The sequence below is a fragment of the Paroedura picta genome, chromosome 5 (assembly GCF_049243985.1).
Source record: "Paroedura picta isolate Pp20150507F chromosome 5, Ppicta_v3.0, whole genome shotgun sequence".
Lineage (NCBI taxonomy): Eukaryota > Metazoa > Chordata > Lepidosauria > Squamata > Gekkonidae > Paroedura > Paroedura picta.
Genome location: NC_135373.1, coordinates 121036155 through 121055865, shown reverse-complemented (window position 1 = coordinate 121055865; position 19711 = coordinate 121036155). Strand labels below are relative to the sequence as shown.

General features: G+C 50.5%; 1 protein-coding gene across 1 annotated transcript; it reads left to right on the top strand.

Moving 5' to 3' along the window:
• The first annotated feature begins 4369 nt into the window (after positions 1 to 4369).
• Positions 4370 to 10996, top strand: ECHDC3 (enoyl-CoA hydratase domain containing 3). Its single transcript, XM_077340254.1, has 5 exons — positions 4370 to 4559; positions 7178 to 7299; positions 7603 to 7700; positions 8532 to 8732; positions 10005 to 10996. Exons 1-5 carry the CDS (start codon positions 4411 to 4413, stop codon positions 10341 to 10343), a joined length of 909 nt encoding a protein of 302 aa, XP_077196369.1. The 5' UTR covers positions 4370 to 4410; the 3' UTR covers positions 10344 to 10996.
• The last annotated feature ends 8715 nt before the right edge of the window (positions 10997 to 19711 follow it).

The following is a 19711-nucleotide window of genomic DNA, read 5'->3' as shown; positions in this document are numbered from 1 at the left end:
CTGTTTTCAAAATCACTTGCCCGGTGTGTCTGTGTGCGGGAGGGGGCGGAATTGTAGCCTCAAGGAGCCGGGTAAGATTCTCTGGTTTCTCATTACAAAAGGGTGTGGGGGTCTTTGAGGGTTGTCCTGCACCCTCCTCCTCTCCAGGGGGCGCCTAGAGATCTGCTATTACAAATGAGCTCCGGACCATAGAGATCAGTTCCGCAGGAGAGAGTGGCTCCTTTGGAGGATGGGGTCTATAGCAGGCGTGGTCAACCTGTGGTCCTCCAGATGTCCATGGACTACAATTCCCATGAGCCCCTGCCAGCATATGCTGGCAGGGGCTCATGGGAATTGTAGTCCATGGACATCTGGAGGACCACAGGTTGACTACCCCTGGTCTATAGCATTGTAACATGCTGAGGTCCCTCCCCAAGCCCCCCCTCCACAGGCTCCACCCCCAAAATCTCCAGGTATTTCTCAACCCAGAGCTGTCAACCTGACCCTCATCCCTTAGGAGGCCTCCGGTACCATTGCTGTGTTCCTTGCTACATCTGAATCACAAACTGGCTGGTTTTCTATCCTCTAAATCAGGATTCCAAAACAGGACTAAACCCCAGCTCAGATCTAACTGAAAATCTCTGCCGGTGGGAGGCTGTCCGTCCGCCAAGCATGACTTCTCTGCCTCTTTTCTGGCTTCTCTGCCTCCTCCTTTCGGCTCCAGCAAGGACACCAGGTGACCCACCCAACCAGTGAGGAACAGCATGAAAGGAGAAAATAAGATGAGCCCTGCTGGATCAGACCAGTGGGGAACTTCTGAATCCCAGAGCCAGAAGGAAACATCAGGGGAAGCTCTCAGCCCCTATGCTCTGCTTGTTGGACAGCCTCCAGAGGAACTTCTTGGCCACTGTGTCAGTCAGGATGCTGGACTGGATGGACCACTGGTCTGATCCAGCAGGGCTCTTCTTAGGCTCTTGCAAAGGCCTTGGCCCCTCTGCCCAGTTGCTGGCCCTCCAGAGGAACTGTCTGGCCCCAGTGAGAGACAGGATGCTGGAGTAGAGGGACCCCTGGTGTGACTCAGCAGGGTTCTTCTTATGTTCGCAGGATGCTGGACTAGATGGACTTCTGGTCTGACCCAGCAGGGTTCTTATTATGTTCTTTACATGCTGGACTAGATGGACCCCTGGTTTGACCCAGCAGGCCTCTTCTCTTCTTAGGATGCTGGACTAGATGGACCCCTGGTCTGATCCAGCAGGGCCCTTCTGATGTTCTTGGGATGCTGGACTAGATGGACCACTGGTCTGACCCAGCAGGCCTCTTCTCTTCTTAGGATGCTGGACTAGATGGACCCCTGGTCTGATCCAGCAGGGCCCTTCTGATGTTCTTGGGATGCTGGACTAGATGGACCACTGGTCTGACCCAGCAGGCCTCTTCTCTTCTTAGGATGCTGGACTAGATGGACCTCTGGTCTGATCCAGCAGGGCCCTTCTGATGTTCTTGGGATGCTAGACTAGAGGGACACCTGGTCTGATCCAGCAGGGCTCTTCTGATGTTCTTGGGATGCTGGACTAGATGGACCACTGGTCTGACCCAGCAGGCCTCTTCTCTTCTTAGGATGCTGGACTAGATGGACCCCTGGTCTGATCCAGCAGGGCTCTTCTGATGTTCTTGGGATGCTGGACTAGATGGACCCCTGGTCTGATCCAGCAGGGCTCTTCTGGTGTTCTTAGGATGCTGGATGAGAGGGACCCCTGGTCTGATCCAGCAGGGCTCTTCTAATGTTCTTGTGAGTGAAATCAGGTCATCTGGAATGGAGCAGCAGAAATAGGGGTGTGGGGCGGAAGATGCCACAGATATGGCTCCACAGGTGCCTTGGAAACCAAAGTAGGAAATTAGCCATGTTCTTCCTCTCATTACCTTGGGAGGTGCTGCCCCACAGTGGCATCTTGTGGCATAGACCAGGCAGCTGAGAAGAGAGGAGGCTCATCCCAAGGCAGGACTTCAAAGGCAAACACATTTATCGGGCCATAAGTTTTGTGGCCTAGCACCAACATCACCCGGGGCGCAAAACCATGTATTCTCACCAGATGTGTATAGATTTTATTTGGGATTTTAGTGTGAGGGGGGTAAAATGAACAGCTGCTGAGGGGTTATTTTGGGCAGCTGTTACTAACTCATCCGTGTCCTTTTCATTTCCATCCTCAGCACTGTTAATCAGACTAAACCCATCCATTTCAATTAACTGCAAAAACATTTTCCTGGAAGGCCCATTGAATACAATCGGACTTGCTTCTGAGTAGGCCCATTTAGGATTGCTCTGTTTAGCCAGTAAAAAGTCCCCCAGAGCTCTTGGATTCCAGTCAAACAGGATCGTAGAATCCAACAAGATTTACAGGTATAAGCTGTGTAGCGTCAAACTTCCCTTCATTGGATATTAATAGAAATTGAGATCTCTGAGACTTTATAGCCCAGTCGGGTGGACAGGATGTCATGAAGGATCTCAGGATGCAAAGATACTATGTGCATGGGCATCGGCTTCTTTAGAGCAAAGGTCAAATACTTGGGGGCAGAAAATTAGCACCAGCAGTGGGATAGGAACCCGATATCGCTCTTTGGCCCAGCAGGTTGGGGTGTGCACCTTTCGGAACTTGTGAATGAAAACAGTCTCCAGAACTGGATGCTAAGTACTGTAATTTCACACACATTAAAAATGTAATTTCAATCCATTTTCACCACGCTTTGTGACTGGATTTTATTTTTTGAAAAGACATCCCCTTGCAAATGGATTCACTGACGTGAATCTGCATAATTTAGCATGTGTGAGTCCACAGGGGAATAAAATAAAATGAGGTTTCTTCAAGAATGAGGCCAAAACCAGTCTGTCCTTGGTCAAGCTATACAGCTGGAGCACCCCAATCTGCACACGTTGTGTGGTGGTATCTGAACCATTGAATTCCAGACTAGAATGTAGGCCTCCACCTGGTCCGTGCTGGCCCTCGGAAACTGGAGTGCAGATTCCTGATCACAAGACAGATCTATTGGTGGGATTTGTACCCTTCAGCCCTTTGGATTCTGCCCCTACTCCGCTTGAGAGCCAGCACTGGGTTAAGAGCAGCAGGCTCTAATCTGAAGAGCTCTTCCTCCACATGCAGCCAGCAGAGTGACCTTGGGCCAGTCACAGTTCTCTCAGAGCTCTCTCAACCTCACCTACCTCACAGGGTGTCTGTTGTGGGGTGAGGAAGGGAACGTGATTGTAAGCTGCTTTGAGACACATGAGACCTGCTGGGTGTCCTTGGGCCAGTCACAATGTAGTGGTTAAGAGCAGCAGACTCCTCTGCATGCAGCCAGCTCGGTGACCTTAGCTCAGTCACAGTTCTCTCAGAGCTCCTTCAGGCTCACCAATCCCACAGGGTGTCTGTTGTAGGGAAAGGTGTTTGTAACTCCTTTGGACAGTGAAACACAGGGTATAAGAAACCAGCTCTTCTTTTTCTTCTTCATTGGACTGCTGGAATCACCTCTGTGCATCTTCAGGAAATTATTATTATTAGCAGCAATAATAATAACAACCACGACTAATAATAGATTCAGTGCTGGTCTGAAGAAGCAGGAGTCCAGCGGCACCTTGCAGACCAACAAACTTGTATTCAAGGCATGAGTGTTTGAACACCTACACAACTTGTGTTTCCAGGTCGTTCTGGCCATGAGCGGGGGGAGGGGGGTTGCCAAGTCCAGGATGGGCAACTCCTGGAGATCTGGGGGTGGAGCCTGGGGGGGGGGTGCAGGGACCTCCATGGAGCACAATGTCATAGACTGGATCCACTCTGCCAAGCATCCATTTCCCCTAGGGTAGCTGATGTCTGCTTTCTGGAGATGAGATGCAATTATTCCCAGGGGATCCCCAGGCCCCACCTGGGGGCTGGCATCCCCAACCCCCCTCTCCTTCATAGCGCAGTTCAACTCACGACTCAGCAGCCACGCCTAAAGTTCTCCAGGGCAGGGGTAGTCCACCTGTGGTCCTCCAGATGTTCATGGACTACAATTCCCAGGAGCCCCTGCCAGCATTTGCTGGCAGGGGCTCCTGGGAATTGTAGTCCATGAACATCTGGAGGACCACAGGTGGACTACCCCTGCTCCAGGGGACCTCAGTGGGCAGGATTTGGGGCAGAGAGGGACTGACCTCTGTAGCCTGGAGATCTCAGGTTGCCACCTCTGGGTCAGGAAACACCTGGAGACGCCTTTTGGCGTGGAAGTGTCCAGGATCTGGTGCGGTAATCCAATGCTCCGGGGTCCACCCTGCAAAGCAGCCCCTTCCTCCGGCGGGACTGATCTCCGTGGCCTGGAGCTGAGTCCCCCGGTCCCACCGGGAGGCTGGCATCGCTCCGGGCCAGCGGCAGAGGGCAGAAGCGAGCGGCGGCCGTCCCCTTCGGAGCCATGGCGGCGGCGGCGGCTGTGCGGCTGGGCCTGCGGGGGAAGCTGCGTGGCCGCCCGGGCGCGCTCGCCTTCAGCAGCCGGAGCCCCGCCGACGCCGCCCCCGGAGGGGCGCCGAGGCTCACCCGCGCCTGGCAAGCCCACGGCATCCGGTGAGGCTGCGCGGAAGGCGCACGACCGGGTGGGAGGGTGGGATTCCGGGGAAAGGGGGGCATCCACACGTGCATTGTAGAAGACACGTGTACGGGCAAAGCACGCGCGCACGCCTGCCGGGAGTCCCGCCTGCGCACGGGTTTTTAAAAACTCCCGTTTGCAAAGGTGCACGCTGAGCTCCGGAGACGGGCCTGGAAGTCTGCGGGGGGGAGGGGCGGGGATAGGGTTGCCACCTTTGGGGTGGGGAGGCAGCTGGAGACTTTGGGGGTGTGGAGCGTGTTTGGGGCGGGGAGGATGGTGTCATGCTGTGGCTCCCGAGCAGCCATTTTCTCCAGGGGAACTGAGCTCTGTCTTCTGGAGATCTAGGGTTGCCAGCTCCCGGTTGGGACGTGGCTGGAGTAGATTTGGGGCGGGAGGGATAACAGTATAGTATAATGCTATGGAATCTACTCTCCCAAGTAGTCGTTTCCTCCGGGGGATCTGGTCTTGCTCTCCTGGAGATGAGCTGCAAGAGCAGGGGATCCCCAGGTCCCACCAGGAGGTTGGCATCCCTGTCCTGATGATTTGGGGGTGGAAGGGGCTCAGCAGGAATGTGAGGCCATAGAGACCATCCTCTGATACTGTCCACCCCCTCCCCCCTCTGTCCTCAGTGGATCAGTTATAATTCCTGGAGAGGTCCCTATGGAGGTCAACCTCCAGGTGGAACCTGGGGATCCCCTGGCGTGACAGCTCATGTCCACCCCACGGAGATCAGTTCCCCTGGAGAAAATGGCTGCTTTTGACTCTGAGGCATTGTACTTCACAGAGGTTTGCCACCCAAAAATCTTCAGGAGTTCCCCAACCTGGATCAGGTAACCCAAATCCCCCTCGAGTGGCCCTGGGGAACCTGGCAACCCTATCCAGGACTCACCTGGAAGTTGGCAAGCCTAGTGTGGTGGGAGCTGGATCGAGGGTTGCCAGTCTCCAGGCAGGACCCAAAGATCTCCCAGAATTACGACTCATCGTCAGACCACAGAGATCAGTTCCCCTGGAGGGAACGGCAGCTTGGAGGGTGGCATTACACCCCACTGAGGTCTCTCCCTTCCCCAGAATTTAGCCTCCCCAGTCTCCACCCCCAAATTCTCCAGGAATCTCCCGACTCAGAATTGGCAACCCCAGCCGGTGCGGGGCCCAAGAGGCGGCAGTATTGAGGGCCATTCCACACACTTCTATTGAGTTCAAACAAGTTGTCCAGAAATGCTGTATCTGTTTAAAAATAATAAAAAATTGACCTGAATGTGACATCAGGAAGGATTCCTCCCCAAGGGCAAGGGCTCATGGTAATTGTAGTCCCTGGACTTCTGGAGGGCCACCATTTGGCCCATCCAGATCCATGTAAAATGTATTGAAATGCGAGCCAGAATCAAATAAATAAAATAATAATAAGAAGAATTCCTGTAGGTGTGTATTGAAATGAGTCCCTTCGGGTAGTAAAAAGTGGGGTATAAAACTGAACTCTTCTTGTCCACAACAAACCCTGCCTCCCCCAGGCTCTACCTCTCAGATTTCAAGGTATTTCCCCACTGCTGCTAGCCACCCTAGAGCAGGGGTAGTCAAACTGCGGCCAGTTGCGAATGCTGGCAGGGGCTCATGGGGATTGTAGTCCATGGACATCTGGAGGGCCGCAGTTTGACAACCCCTGCCCTAGAGGCTTGGTAGTTCTTTAGCATCAGAGTTAGAACTCAAGCTGCTAGGAATTCCAACAGCCTTGGGATGACAGATGGGAAAGGCTTGTGTTGTATCCCCATCTGGTGACATGAGAATACTGCATTTTACCCCATTCACATATTTGCCAAGGTGAGTTCCCCCCGTCCCCTAATATTTTACCAGAATGAGCCACCGTTCTTTTCAGCTAAAAGATAAATACAATAGCGGTCTGACTCCTGCTACGTGATCCTAAAGCAGTATGTAAGCTTCAAATTCTCCATCTGACTGTTTCCGTTGAGCAGGGGTAGTCAAACTGCGGCCCTCCAGATGTCCATGGACTACAATTCCCAGGAGCCCCTGCCAGCATTCGCTGGCAGGGGCTCCTGGGAATTGTAGTCCATGGACATCTGGAGGGCCGCAGTTTGACTACCCCTGCCGTTGAGGATTAGAATGCTGTCTGCTACTAGAAGTAGAATAAATTTCAACCTACTGTAGCCGTGATGTCAAACATATGAAGAGGTCAAAGCTACCGAGGGAGTGTCAAAGTTATTGTCGTTGTAATGTTGTTCTAGTCATTCTAGTTGGTATGTTATTGTTATTGTTATTGTTATATATTGATATCGATATTGTTCTATGTAAACGTTCTAAAATGTTTTACGTAAACCGCCCAGAGCCGTAGGGAAGCGCGGTATAAAAATCTAAATAAACAAACAAATAAAATACGGCCCAGAGGCCAGAACTGGCCCGTCCAGGGCTCTTTCCTGGCCTACAAGCAAGTGGTGTGAGGAAGTGAAGGCAGGAGACTGCAGATTTCATAGAATCATAGAGTTGGAAGGGACCTCCTGGGTCATCTAGTCCAACCCCCTGCACTACGCAGGACACTCACGACCCTATTTCAAAGATGTCTTTTGTAAAAAGTCCCGTTTTGCAGGAATGTCGTCATGAGCAACCCCCGGCGAAGAAACGCCCTCTCCCTCGCCATGCTGAAATCTCTCCGTGAAGACCTGCTGCGTGACAGCGACAGCCCCGATCTGAGAGTCATTATCATTTCAGGTGCATTTAAAATCCCTTGCTATGTTTAGGACACAGTGGAGTCCTTTGCCTTCCCTCCCTCTCCCCACCACAGACACCCTGTGAGGGAGGTGGGGTTGAGAGAGCCCTGATAGTGCGAGAACAGCACTATCAGGACTGTGACTAGCCCAGGATCACCCATCTGGCTGCATGTGGAGGAGCGGGGAATCTGACCCAGCTCACCAGATTAGAAATCTCCACTCTTAACCACTACACCAAAATTGCTCTGGACTCTCTGTAAAGTACAAATCTGTGACGTGCATTTCTCTCCTGTTTTCTTTCAAGGCGAAGGGCCCGTTTTCTCCTCAGGGCACGACTTAAAGGAATTTTCTCACAAGGCGGGCGAGAAATATCACCTCGAAGTCCTTGAGACCTGCGCTGAAGTGAGTCGCCGTACCAGGGAAGTCCTTCGCCTAACCGTTTGTCATGAATTAATTGCAAACCCATTGATATTTCTTTTTTCCTGGACCTCAATTTTAATTAGCTTGATTTTGAGAGCTGGAACAGTTTGGAGAATTCAGCCAGAACCAGGGAAACCAGGGGCACTCTCTTCGCTTTAGCCCACTCTCAACTCAGTCTACCTACCAGGGTTGTTGTGAGGTTAACTGAGTAGGATTGGCATGGCTCTTTCTCCTGAGCTCCTTTGGAAGATTGGTGGGACAATGATGGGTGGAGATAGAATCACAGAACCATAGAGTTGGAAGGGGCCATACAGGCCATCTAGTCCAACCCCCTGCTCAACGCAGGATCAGCCCTTGGATGCTTTAGGATGCTTAGGACTAATCCTGCGCTGAGCAGGGGGTTGGACTAGATGGCCTGTATGGCCCCTTCCAACTCTATGATTCTATGATTCTATGAAATCCTAAGTTCCTTTGGGGGGGGGGCGGAGCTCCCTCTGGTGGTCGTTTCAACATTACACTGGTTTTTGACCAGCATATTTGCCTACAGATTTGAACTGAAGGTTCTGTGCCAGACAGAAAGCAACATAATATGAAATTGACCACTAGAGGGTATAAAGCACCTGCAGGATACACACACACCACGCCCACTGAAGAAACGGGAACTTACAGGCTAGGAAAACGAGAATTCAGAAAATCCATGGCATATCACCACCAGAGCATCAGTTCCCAAAGAACAGCCTTGCCAACAAGAGTCACTGGTCGTTCTTCGTGCTCTCTCCTTAAGGGTGACAGCTGTCTTCTTAACCCCTTCAGCTCATGATCCTGCTTTCAAAACTTCCCGTGCCTGTAATCGCCAAGGTCAATGGTCTTGCTACTGCCGCCGGCTGTCAGCTGGTAGCCAGCTGTGATATCGCCGTGGCCAGCGAAGAATCCACCTTTGCCACCCCTGGAATAAACGTCGGACTGTTCTGCTCGACTCCGGCTGTGCCCGTGGGGAGATCTCTCCCTAAGAAGGTAGGCATTGTTGAGAAGAGGAGAAGTTGTCGGACCTCGTTCGGTGGCCTTCCTAGTTCCTGTGCCACGCTTTTGATATTAGAAGACCCACGTTTTATTTATGTATTTATTTATTTATTCAGAAAGCTTTTATATTGCCTGTCCTGAAGACAGCATACGAAATAAGGAAACCAAAGCGTTGAAAGGTGTTAATTAAAATCCAGCATTGAAAAGAGGGTATAACCATGCAGCTTCAGAGTTTTTGGCTCTAGGCACGCAGCCAGCATTTGATGATGGTTAACGTATCAGTTTCTTTGTTTTGAACTTTGGATCCTTGCTCCTCCCAGCCATTTAAAGAGGCTAATGATAAATTGACAAGAAAATTACGAGAAGGCACCTTAGGCCTACAAGCCACCTACAGCGCCACCACCCTGAAAAAATTGGGAGAATTGCCTCCCGATGCCTTTCAATCAAGCGTCCTTCAATATAGATACAAATAACCTTGGCAGCCACAAAAATCAATAACTCATTTTCAGCCAAGCGCCCTTCAGAGCAGGAGGCTCTTGTGCATTTGGCAGGAAGCTCGCAGGGAGGGGAGGGTCCCGAGATCTTCTGGGAGGCTGTTCCAGAGGGAGGGACTGTGAGTGTGAGAATCTTCGATTTCCAAGTAAGGAACCTCATAGAAGGAAAGTTTATTCAAGAACAATGGAAGCATCTACAACGAAGGCATAGTCAGGACTGAGGGCCAAAGCATAGAGCAAGCAATATAGGGATTCGGTTCCCCCTCCCCTGGGAACTCGAACCGGGCACAGTTCAAAGGGGTCAAAACATAGAGATAACCCTTTGGCCATTGGGAACACCAGGTCTGGGAACCGCAGGGGACTAAAAGAAGAGAGGGGAAGGAATGTGGAAGGAGGGTGAGGAGGCATAAACTATAGTGGCAGGAAATCGACCGTGGGGTGTCAAACGACAACATCTGTGTTACATCAGGGCAAAACAGGCCACTCTAACAAGCAATAGAACCAGACAGTATAAAATCATGGCAGAAGACCTGGGGATTCTGACAGGGTGGAAGGAAAACGATCCCAGGGAAGAGGGAAATAACATTTATTGACAAACAGGAATCAGGGAGAGCTGGCCCTGCATCAGTGGGGCCAGAACTCCAGAAACCCTCCCACTGTTGTGCCCCTCCAGGCGCCAAGAATACAGAGCATCACTGCCCCAAACAGAGCATTTCATCTCTACCTTCTGGCTAAGAGCCACTGATGGACCTCGATATGTTTATCCCTCTAGGTGGCGCTGGAGATGCTGTTCACTGGAGAGCCCATAACAGCCCAGGAGGCCCTTCTTCACGGGCTCGTCAGCCGGGTGGTGCCAGCCGAGAAGCTGGAAGACGAGACACTGAGAATCGCCCGAAAAATATGCCAGAGCAGCCGGTCCGTTTTGGCCCTGGGGAAAGCCACTTTTTACAAGCAGATGGCTCAAGATCTTGAGACGGCCTACCGCACAACGACGGGGGTGATGGTGGACAATCTTGCTCTGGAGGACGGGCGAGAAGGGATCGAGGCCTTCCTTGGTAAACGTAAGCCCATCTGGTCTAGGTCAGGATGCGTAGGGTCAAATCCCACTTGAAAGTCATATATCCATCAATAATATAGGATTGGGGTATTTCCACTACGAGTGCCTTCTTTGTTTCCACGTTCAAACCAGAGAACCTGCTCAGCAAGGTGTGTTGTTGGGCTGCTGTTTTGTCACTTAATGCAGGGGTAGTCAAGCTGTGGTCCTCCAGATGTTCATGGACTACAATTCCCATGAGCCCCTGCCAGCGAATGCTGGCAGGGGCTCATGGGAAACTGTAGTCCATGAACATCTGGAGGCCCACAGCTTGACTACCCCTGACTTAATACACCTTAATTGGATTATGAGTCAGAGTATTCCGTCCTTTCGTTTCATTCGGACAGGTTTTCCTGTCGCGAAAATTCCATCCAGTCCCCGAAACTTTTGCAGAACGAATTTTGAACAAGCAGGAGGGGTTGGATTAGATTTCAGCCCTGTGTTGCTGCCGACACTTTCTCGTGAGGAGCCCACCAATACCCTGAGCAATCTTGCCTATATGAGCTAGAATTGCCCAGATAATTATGCATCCGAACTGTATCTAGCCCTTCCTGGGAATGAAACCAACCCTCCCTCTATGTTTGGCTGAGGAAATTCTGTTTTGTTGTATCTGAGGAAGTGTGGTTGCAGACGAAAGCGTATATCTTGAATAAAATTTTGTTGGACTACAACGTGCCCCCACGGCGACCCACCTGAATCTGCCTGAGCTAGCCTGTTCCTCAATCGGCCATGGGGTGGCAGCAGAGTGCAGGCCAAAGAAGAAACCAACCTGAGGGACAAGGAAGTCTTCCAGGGGAAAAACACCAGAGAGTTGCAGCTGACTTAAGGTGCAGGGTTTGCAGGGCAAAAGGCAAATGGAAGTGGTTTGCCATTGTCTCCCTCTGCATAGCAGCCTTCCTCGGTGGTCCCATTAACCAGAGCTAACTCTGCTTAGCTTCTGAGATCTAATACGTTCGGTCTGTCCTGGGCCATCCAGGTTATGGGTCTCCAGTAATACGCTGTCAATTTGCAGTCCACTTACAGTGACCCTGTAGAGCAGAAGTGACCAAACTGGACATCTGGAGAGCTACAGTTTGTCCACCCTTCCTATAGAGCAGGGTTTCTCAACCCCGGTACCGCGATATTGTACTGTACCACGAAGTCCCCTCAATGTTATCGCAACACGGTGTGTTTTTTCCCCAAAATGGCAGCTGGGGAGAGCCCGCTATTTCCGGCTCCAAGTAAATAGGAAAGACTTCTGCCCTTATTTGGGCAGGTTGACCTGCCCCCTCGCAAACGGGCCAATGATGGGCCTCGGGGGGGCGGGAAGGGGAGGGGCCCCAGCCATTTAAACCTTTGTTGGCTAAGGTTCCCTTCACTTCCAGGGAGCATAGCAAGGAGGTGTGGTCAGCTGACATCACTTCCTGTTACCTCGAAGCCTGAAAAATATTTCAGCGGTCCCTCCAGGCTCAACAGACTGGAAAAGGCTGCAGTAGAGCTTTCGAAGAAAGAGAGGAGGAGAGGTGGTGGGCCACCCTTTGCAGGGTAAAGTCTGCCTAGCAACCGGCATTTCAGGAACCACCTCCTTTCCTGAAAGGGAGGGAGAAGGTGAATCGCCAACCTGCCCTTGAATGTAATAGTTAGTATTTTGTAACAGCATTTTTATTTAGAACCCACCGTATCCCATTGGGGACGAGCAGAGGACATGATTACAAGCAATTGGGCTTGTAAACATCTCAAACTACCACAGAGGTTCTCAACCTGGGGGGTAGGAATCCCTTTGGGGGTCGAATGACCCTTTCACAGGGGTCACGGCAGGGGAGGGCTGGGGAGGGACATCCACACAACAGCCTTGCGGGGTAGATCGAGATAGAGCGTTCGTCTGTCTGGAGCAGCGGAAGAGAGCGAGATCGGCATGGTGGGACAAGAGGCAGAACTGAACTGAGAAACCCGGGGGGAAAAACAATTCATATACAATCGTGAACAATGGATCTTCACACCATTGGTCAGTTTGGGTTTAATTTAACTTGCATAATTTTATGGTTGGGGGTCACCACAACATGAGGAACTGTATTAAACTGCATTGAGAACCCTGAAACGCAGGGATCCAAGAGAGTTTCCACTTCCGTCCCTGCAGGGAGGCCAACGAGCCCCAACTGAGTCAACAGTCATGCCCAAACAGACAGGCGGTCTGAGTTTCCTCAACAGGAAGGGATATCTGTGAGCAAAGTCCACCATTATTTCATCATTTATTGACATTATTTCCCACCAGCCTTTCTCCCTTGGCCTCCAGGCAGATCACACAGAGCAAGTCAATACAATGGAGGGGCGGGAGAGACAATAAACAGTGTGACGGGATTGAGGCTGTAGAGCAGACCAGAAGTCTGAAAACAGAACGGAAGCCACCAGCAGAGGGAGATATGCCTTCATCTTTAGCCGTGCAGTGCAGGGAAGTTCGCTTGAAGTTTATTGAGAGCGAGGGAACAACTTGGTTTGAGGCCAGGAGCAGCGCCAGGAGCGGCCACAGAGTGTCTCTGTCACAGTGGCCAAAAGAGGAACCCTGTTGGATCAGGTCAGTGGTCCAATGCTCTGTGCCTCACAGTGGCCAAACCCCCGGGGTCCCTCAGAGGTCCACCAGCAGGGCCAGAACTCCAGAAGCCCCTCCCACTGTTGCCCCCCAAGCACCAGGAAGACAGAGCATCACTGGCCCAGATAAGAGTGTCCCATCTGTGAGAACATAAGAAAAGCCATGTTGGATCAGGCCAATGGTCCATCCATTCCAACCCTCTGTGCCTCACGGTGGCCAAGCTCCATATGCCACCAGGAGGTCCACCAGCAGGACCAGAACTCCAGAAGCCCTCCTACTGTTGCCCCCCCCCCCAAGATTGGCACCCCAAAGTCCCCCTTTGCTTCATGGCTGCCCCCGTTGTAATGAAATTGCATAACCAGGAAAGGTAAGTCCATCCCAAATGCCATAAATCAGGCAGAGTCAAACATTTTGTCCCCAAAACCTCCTACTCTTCAGTGTTTGTCGAAGTAGACCTGAAACAAATTTGCCACCACAAGGTCCACCAGCAGGACCAGAACTCCAGAAGCCCTCCTACTGTTGCCCCCCCCCCAAGATTGGCACCCCAAATTCCCCCTTTGCTTCATGGCTGCCCCCGTTGTAAAGAAATTGCATAACCAGGAAAGGTAAGTCCATCCCAAATGCCATAAATCAGGCAAACATTTTATCCCCAAAACCTCCTACTCTTCAGTGTTTGCCGAAGTAGACCATCGTGACTATTAACGGCTAGCGATCTGTTTGGATTGGCAGCATTTCCGCACATGCACGGTTTTGGAATTAACCTCCGAAAAGCCGTTTGGCAGGAATCTTGAGTCGTTTTGTAAAGAGCCAGGCGATTGGATGACAGCTGAACACAGTAAATTTGACCATCAAACACATTCATGGTGGAATTTGTGGCATATTTTGCATAGGGACATCATACCACATCTGTAGGGGATCCTCATGCCCCACAGGGGTGGCCAGTCTGCGGCTCTCCAGATGCCCATGGACTACAATTCCCATGAGCCCCTGTCCCGGGACTACATGGATATTGTAGTCCATGGACATGGGAGAGCCGCCATTATGATCTATGCCCTATGATCTATGCCAGGGTTTCCCCGTGTGCTCCCTGCAGTCTGGAGATCAGTAGCAACTCCAGGAGAACTCCAGCCCCTCCTCCCCAAAGTTGGCGCCAATGGAATCTAGATCCCCCCCCCCCAAGCGCAGAGGGAGTGAAGGTAAACTGAACTGATCCTGCCTTCCTTCCCATTAGATTTGCAGGAGGGGGGGAGAGGACAATGCTTTGATTGTAATTCATTTTCTGCAGACTCATCCTGACCCCTTCAGGCAGGTAAAAAAATGCGTCCTGGCCTCTCGACCACAGTCATGCTGCCGCAACAAATATCAAAGTATATCAACCTCGGAGTTTTTTTTTTTTTAATAATCCTTTTTTTTAAATAATCCAGCTGCGATGCATTTCCTTCCGGCTCCCTTAAACAAATAACAGCACAGCCTCGGTTCCTCGTAATATTACAGCGATTTCTCCTAGAATTTTCCCCCCTGGGCTGTGGAAGGTTAGGAGCCATGGCAGAGAAAACTGCAAGCTGCATTGTTGGTCCTTGTAGCAAAGGAAATGAACTCTGGAGAAAAGAATCCAGACATTTGTACAATTACGGAATTTCGGGGGCTTGCAGAGGGATCCTTGTGGTCTGAGCCAGGGACGTGGCTTAGCTGAAGCTTGGCACGGTTCAACCTCTTCAGACCCTGCCGATCCCGAAGGCTTATACGGCCTCCCAATTTTAACGCTGGATGTTGCTCATTGGCTACGTGCAACACCCAGCCTTGTAATTGGCAGGCAGTACAAAGCTTCGGGATTGGCCAAACCTGAAAGATTCCCTTGCTGCGGTCGCCGTAAGCCTTGGACGAGAGACCACCAAGGAAGGCTCTGCAGAGGAAGGCCATGGCAGACCACCTCTGCTTCTCACTTCTTTTGGGCTAGGTATCCGGAGCTCTTTGAGGTGGTATAGCAGGAGATGGTACAACGGTAGTCCTTACACCCTTGCAAGGTGGGCTGTTTCCAGTGCCCCCGTTTGACAGATTGGGAGGTGATCACGGTTTTCCGGTGTGTTTTTATGACTGCGATCTAAACAAGGAACTTCAAAACTTGTATTTTTCCTGCGACGTGGTTAAATAGCCAAGCCTTTGGGAAACAAAGGTGTGTTCCGCCATGCTTGGAAAAGCCCTTGCAATCGCGATGCATTGTTTGAAAGGGAGCAAGAAACCGATAACTGGACTGGAGGGGAAAATCCAGTTTCCTTTGAAACATGTCCTCAATAGATGAGCTGGTGAAGGATGGAGTTTTCCATCAGGAGGTTTCTTGTCTTCGGGGGGGGGGGGGGGGATGATCCACGCAGGTTGATTGTTTCGAAACTTCTGGCCATATTTTCAGGTTCATGGCATATCTTTAGCCTCCAGCTTACGGTGACTCCAGCAAGGAGGTTTCAAGGCAAGGGAGAAGCTGAGGTGGTTTGCCATGGCCTTCCTCTGCAGAGCCTTCCTTGGTGGTCTCTCAACCATGCCTAATAGTGACACCAGCAAGAGACTCACGAAAGCCCCGCCCCTTCCCCCAGTTTGGTTAGTCTTTAAGATGTTCCTGGACTCTTGTTCTTTTCTGAAGAAGTGAGCAGGGACTCACAAAAGCGCCTCTCCGGCCCCAATTTTGTTAGTCCCGAAGGAGCTGCTGGACTCTTTTCTACTGCTACAGACAGACTAACACGGCTACACAGCTTGATCCGGTTCTCCTGGAAGTTGGGCTCCATAGCATTGTAGCCTGAAGAGGACCCTCCTTCAAACCTCAGGCTCCACCCCCAAAATCAACAGGTGTTTCCCAGCGTGGACCTGGCAGCCCTCATGTCTACACGTGCTCTAATTGTCGGCATCTGCAAGATCTGCAGTATGCATAACTGAGCAAAATTCAAAGGATGTCCTGCAGGGGGCACTGGAAGAGACGTATATTTAGCATAGATAGGATAGGGACTCCCAGATGATTTTCAAATGATCTCGTCCAGTGTTTGGATTGACTCGACAGGAGACTTCCCGCTTTTTGAGCGAACTTCCTCCCTGCTTGCCTTCCAGAAGAGCAGTTGAACAGAAGAATGACTGCAGAGAACAGTTAGTGAGTCTCTCTCTCTCTCTCTCTCTCTTTTTCTGCATATTGTTTCTCTTCCAAATAAAATCATGTTATTGTTTCAAGCACCCTGGTGCTGGGCCAGAATTAATCACACCCATACTGTGTATGGATCAACCTCAGCAGGCCCCTCTGGGCATTTCAATTAGGGTGAAAGGCAGCATGCTAATTATGAGGAGCACCTCTCACTATCCTTAGAAGAATCCCAGTAGCTGACAGTCTGTTCCAGGGCCAAATTTACAGTGTAGGTTATTTTGCTGAAAAACATCTTTGCCCTACACCCTGGCCAATTGCTCAAAGCATTTTGCATAATAGAGCCCAGGGTTTTTATCCAGGAAAATATTAATTGGATTTTATTTAATCAGATTCATCTTCCTTGGACTCTGGAGAAAAGCCCAAGGTTGTGAGCTCCAAGACACAAGCTTCCTGCAAAAACAACAATTGTACCAGTTGTCCACCTTTTCATCAAGCGATATTTGGGCAAAGCTACAATAGCAACTTATTTAAAGCCAACATGGTGCACTGGTTAAGTACGGGGGCCTCAGATCTGGAGAACTGTGTTTGATTCCCCTCTCTCCACATGCAGCCAGCCGGGTGACCTTGGGCTAGTCCCAGTTCTCTCCGGGTCCAGTTCTTTCCAGGACATTGGCCTAGTCACAATGCTCTCCAGGAGTGGAAGCAGAGGGACTGTCTTTCACCGGGAGAGCACCTGCCTTGCCTGCCAAAAACCCCAGAAAACCTCACAGACGTTTCCAGATAGTCTCAAGGTGTGGATGCAGAAATTGGCAGCTAGGCAGGGGACGTTCCAAAGTGGTTTCATAGAATCATAGAATCATAGAGTTGGAAGGGGGCACACAGGCCATCTAGTCCAACCCCCTGCTCAACACAGGATCAGCCCTAAGCATCCTAAAGCATCCAAGAAAAGTGTGCATCCAACCTTTGCTTGAAGACTGCCAGTGAGGGGGAGCTCACCACCTCCTTAGGCAGCCTATTCCACTGCTTGAACTACTCTGACTGTGAACATTTTTTTCCTGATATCTAGCCTATATTGTTGTAGTTTAAACCCATTACTGCGTGTCCTCTCCTCTGCAGTTAACGGAAACAGCATCCTGCCCTCCTCCAAGTGACAACCTTTCAAATACTTAAAGAGGGCTATCATGTCCCCTCTCAACCTCCTTTTCTCCAGGCTGAACATTCCCAAGTCCCTCAACCTATCTTCATAGGGCTTGGTCCCTTGGCCCCAGATCATCCTCGTCGCTCTCCTCTGTACCCTTTCAATTTTATCTACGTCCTTCTTGAAGTGAGGCCTCCAGAACTGCACACAATACTCCAGGTGTGGTCTGACCAATGCCGTATACAATGGGACTATGACATCTTGTGATTTTGATGTGATGCCCCTGTTGATACAGCCCAAAATGGCATTCGCCTTTTTTACCGCTGCATCACACTGCCTGCTCATGTTTAGTTTACAATCCACAAGTACCCCAAGGTCTCGTTCACACACAGTGTTACCTAAAAGCGTATCCCCCATCCAGTAGGCATGCTTTTCATTTTTCTGACTCAGATGCAGAACTTTACACTTATCTTTATTAAATTGCATCTTGTTCTCATTTGCCCATTTTTCCATTGTGTTCAGATCTCGTTGAACTCTGTCTCTATCTTCCGGATTATTTGCCAGTCCTCCCAATTTGGTGTCATCTTCTTCTTCTTCTTCTCTGTTGTTTGGTGATGAGCTGTCATTCCAGGGGATCCCCAGGTCCCACCTGGAGGCTGGCAACCCTGCATGCCAAACCGCAGGATCGTTGTTCTGAAATTGCATTTTAGCGCTTCGGACGGCGTTATTAAATTACATGCCGATGTTTTGTCCCTGGGTGTCACTTTCTTTTTCCTTGCCCCCAACTTTTCATTGACCTCGTTTGTGCTGGGGAAGACCTTTTTCCACCTAAGATCCCGCAGAGCACCTGGCCTCCGCCAGAGTAGGAAGCGGCTCCTTGACATGCCCCAGAAACCTAGTTTAGAGTGACCTTTTAGTCGGAATAATTCGCCGCAACAGGTTCTGGGCCTCGGGGGCCGTATCTGGTGGGGAAAGGTGATGTCTCTTAATGACGGGAGGCCTCTCTGCTCAGAGAAGTCGCAGGAAGGGACGATCCACGGCCATAAATACCACCCTGCAAATCAGGTCATTAAAAACACGTCATTAAAACGAGATAGTGAAGGATAAAGAAACCAAAGCCCCTTCCAGTTTCCCCACAAGCATTCTAGTGGCGTTCTAGGTGACAATCCGGCCGGAAGCACCCCAGGGGAGGTGCCTGTAATTTATTCATTTATTTATTCATTTAGATTTTCATATCGCCCTTCCCTACGGCTCTGGGTGGTTTACAGAGAACATTTCGGAACATTGACATGGAACAGTATCGATATAACAAGATATAATAATATATATTAGGGATACCATCCTCCACGTAGGACCTGGGGGATCCCCCGGAATGACAGCTCATCTCCAGACTGCAGAGATCAGTTCTCCTGGAGAAAATGGCTGCTTGGGAGGGTGGACTCCATAGCAATGTACCCCACTGAGGTCCCTGCCCTCCCCAGGCCCCCTCCCCCAATCTCCAGGCGTCCCCAAACTGGATCTGGCAACCCTATCCTGCCATCCTGTACATGGACAACCCTAGTGTTATTTTTTATTTTATTTTATTTAGATTTTCATTTCCCGCCACTCCCGAGACTGGCTCGGGGCAGATTACAATCGTCTACGCTTAAAACCCCAGTAAAAAACCATCAAAATTAAAAGGGACATAAAAATTACAACCTATAGATAAAAGAACAATTGGGGAAGACCTGCGTGCCCTGCGGGAGCTTTCAGCCTTCCGCAGGGCCTGCAAAACGGAGCTCTTCCGCCAGGTCTATGGTTGAGGCTGGGCAGCAAGGAAAATCATGGCCCCCCATAGGAGTAAATTCTACCTGCACCCTCTGTGCACACTTGCCCTCTAGAAGTTAGTACTGGGAGGTTTTTAGGACCGGAAGGAGATTTTTCTCCTCAGCATCTTTGTATTGTATTGTTGATTTTATGTTGGTTTTAAGGGGGTTTGTATTGGGTTTTTTAAATCCGGATGTTGTAACCTGCCTCGAACCTTCAGGGAGAGGTGGGCAATAAATTGAAATAATAAATCAATAATAAAGTATAAATCCACTACCTCCCCCCCCCCCCCCAATAACATCCTGATTCAACATGGCTTCTCTTACATTCTCTTGTTTTTGGCCCTCTCGCAACAAGTAGGAGAGTTGGTTCTTCTGTGCCGCTTTTCTCTACCCGAAGGGGTCTCAAAGTGGCTTACATTCACCTTCCCTTTCCTCTCCCCACAACAGACACCCTGTGAGGTGGGTGAGGCTGAGAGAGCCCTGATATTCCTGAAGAAGGAGAAGAGTTGGTTCTTATATGCTGCTTTTCTCTACCCAAAGGAGTCTCAGAGTGGCTTACATTCACCTTCCCTTTCCTCTCCCCACAACAGACACCCTGTGAGGGAGGGGAGGCTGAGAGAGCCCTGAGATTACTGTAGAAGAAGAAGAGTTGGTTCTTATATGCCACTTTTCTCTACCCGAAGGAGTCTCAAAGCGGCTTACATTCGCCTTCCCTTTCCTCTCCCCACAACAGACACCCTGTGAGGAAGTGAG

Excerpts from the sequence above, each read along its gene's own strand:
- ECHDC3 (XM_077340254.1), top strand. The coding sequence starts at position 4,411 with ATGGCGGCGGCGGCGGCTGTGCGGCTGGGCCTGCGGGGGAAGCTGCGT. Across the intron at positions 4,560-7,177 it reads TGGCAAGCCCACGGCATCCG|GAATGTCGTCATGAGCAACC; the intron begins GTGAGGCTGCGC and ends CCCGTTTTGCAG. Across the intron at positions 7,300-7,602 it reads GAGAGTCATTATCATTTCAG|GCGAAGGGCCCGTTTTCTCC; the intron begins GTGCATTTAAAA and ends TTTTCTTTCAAG.